Here is a 1,843-nt window from a genome sequence, read left to right as displayed (position 1 = left end):
TTGCGAACTCTCTGAGTCTTTTATTGACTAAAAAGAAGGAAAAAAAAAAGAAAAAAACAAAATAAAACAAAAGCGGAGAAAAACTTGGGGGACACCGCCACCCCTCCGAAATTTTCATGGCGGTTGGTGCAGGCGTACGGCAACGAGCCGCAGCTGCGGCTCGCCACTGGCGTCGTGTTTCAGTTAAAACGCTGCGGAGTCGACTCTCCACCCCACACGTGTGTGACATAAAACTTCCGCTCATATCAAATGAGGCCCCAGCGGGTTCGGGACCGGCGCTGAACATTCGCCTGGGGACCAACAACGAAGAGATCATGCGATGGTGCCAACTCGAGTACTTTGGTTTTTTAAAGCCTGCAGATGCCGCCACCGACTCGCATACGAGTAACACAAGTGATGTATGCATCCACTCCGGGCCTCCAGGGCAGTTGGGATACCCATACGCGCTGACAGCGGAAGTTGATAATTTCACTGATGCGGTGCGACGCGATGAGGAGTCCGCTGAGTGGCAAAATATTAGTGGAGCGGAAAGTGCGCATCCTTCGCGGTGGTTGACTCAACTGCTTCTGGACGGTTTCATCTCCCGCCGCGTGGCTGCACACGTTGGTTTATCAGCTGACCATTTGATGGACACAGTGAGGATGGCACGGCAACTAAAGGTGCCACTCGCACCGAGTGAGGTGTCACCGCATTATTTTTCTAATGATCTCTTGTCAACTTGGGGGGTGTTTGGAGAACTGAAATCGGGCGATACCGATTTTGTTGGTGACTACGTGCATCGGGTGCTGCAGTTGGCTCACGCCAGTTCTGTCATCTCTGCTTGTCACTCCGTTTGGTTGAAAGGTACGGCTATATGTAATGGTAATGGTGGCGCCGTAATCATTTTAGGCCCGAGAGCAAGTGGGAAAACAACACTTGCGCTTCATTGTTTGGCAACGTCAACACCCAAAATACGTCTCATAGGGTTGGAACATTTTCACATTGCGCCTGAAAGCGTCATTCAGGGAGCCTCCATTAGCAGTGGTGGTGCGCGCGCGCTTCTCATGTCCATTCCATCATCGGCTAGTGTCGGTATCGGCGCTCTTATTGGATCACTTAAACCGAACCCCAGCTTAGTTGAGGCCGCCCACACTTTCACGTGTAGTGCTGCAACGATCAACAGTCTCATGCGTAACAGCGAGGAAACCATATGGTTTATGGGGCGACGGCATGTAGTAAATATAAACGAAGCATTTGGACCACATCGTTGGTGCCCCACATGGTTTGGTACTGTAAAGGGAATTGTGCTGCTGAATTGGGATGTTCATGAGCTTTCACGTCCAACCTCATCGGCAGGCACCCAAATCATCCATTGGACAGAGAAGGAAGACTGCTTCAAGGCACTGAACGCCTTCGCAACAAATGCAGGAGCCGCCCTGTTCAAGGGGCACTATCTTATACGCTCCATGTACAACGAGTTAAATGCACACAGACAATTGGAAGAAATGCTCTTTTCTGGTGGTGAAGTTGATGGAAAGGTGGGGGTCCCACCAATATTTGAGGTTCGAGGCGCAGTACACTTCGATGCCGTGGTTAAGTTGATATGCGATCGCCTCCTTAACGAAACGAACTAACGAGTATATTAATAAAAACTATTATCGTACAATACCATAATGGAACTATGTCAAAACCTGAGTGATTGGTGGGCGAGAACCCTTTGAAACACAATGCAATGTGTATCCGTATCTATTCATGAGAGAACAATTGTTCATGCTCAACAGATTAGGTGAGAAAAGGTACGATAAACTTGGAGTGCGAGTCGCTGGGACGCCAAGCAATTCGTCATTGCGAATTGCTACGTAAG

At 49.2% G+C, this 1,843-nt stretch overlaps 1 protein-coding gene across 1 annotated transcript; it reads left to right on the top strand.

Moving 5' to 3' along the window:
* Positions 1–116: 116 nt before the first annotated feature.
* Positions 117–1,613, top strand: TEOVI_000260000 (uncharacterized protein; the record flags this gene model as incomplete). Its single annotated transcript, XM_067225653.1, has 1 exon — positions 117–1,613. One exon carries the CDS (start codon positions 117–119, stop codon positions 1,611–1,613), a length of 1,497 nt encoding a protein of 498 aa, XP_067081754.1.
* Positions 1,614–1,843: the final 230 nt, after the last annotated feature.

This window comes from Trypanosoma equiperdum (assembly GCF_001457755.1).
Source record: "Trypanosoma equiperdum strain OVI genome assembly, contig: ctg_56, whole genome shotgun sequence".
NCBI classification, from domain to species: domain Eukaryota; phylum Euglenozoa; class Kinetoplastea; order Trypanosomatida; family Trypanosomatidae; genus Trypanosoma; species Trypanosoma equiperdum.
The sequence above is the reverse complement of the archived record's forward strand: the minus strand, read 5'-3'. Positions and strand labels throughout refer to the sequence as shown.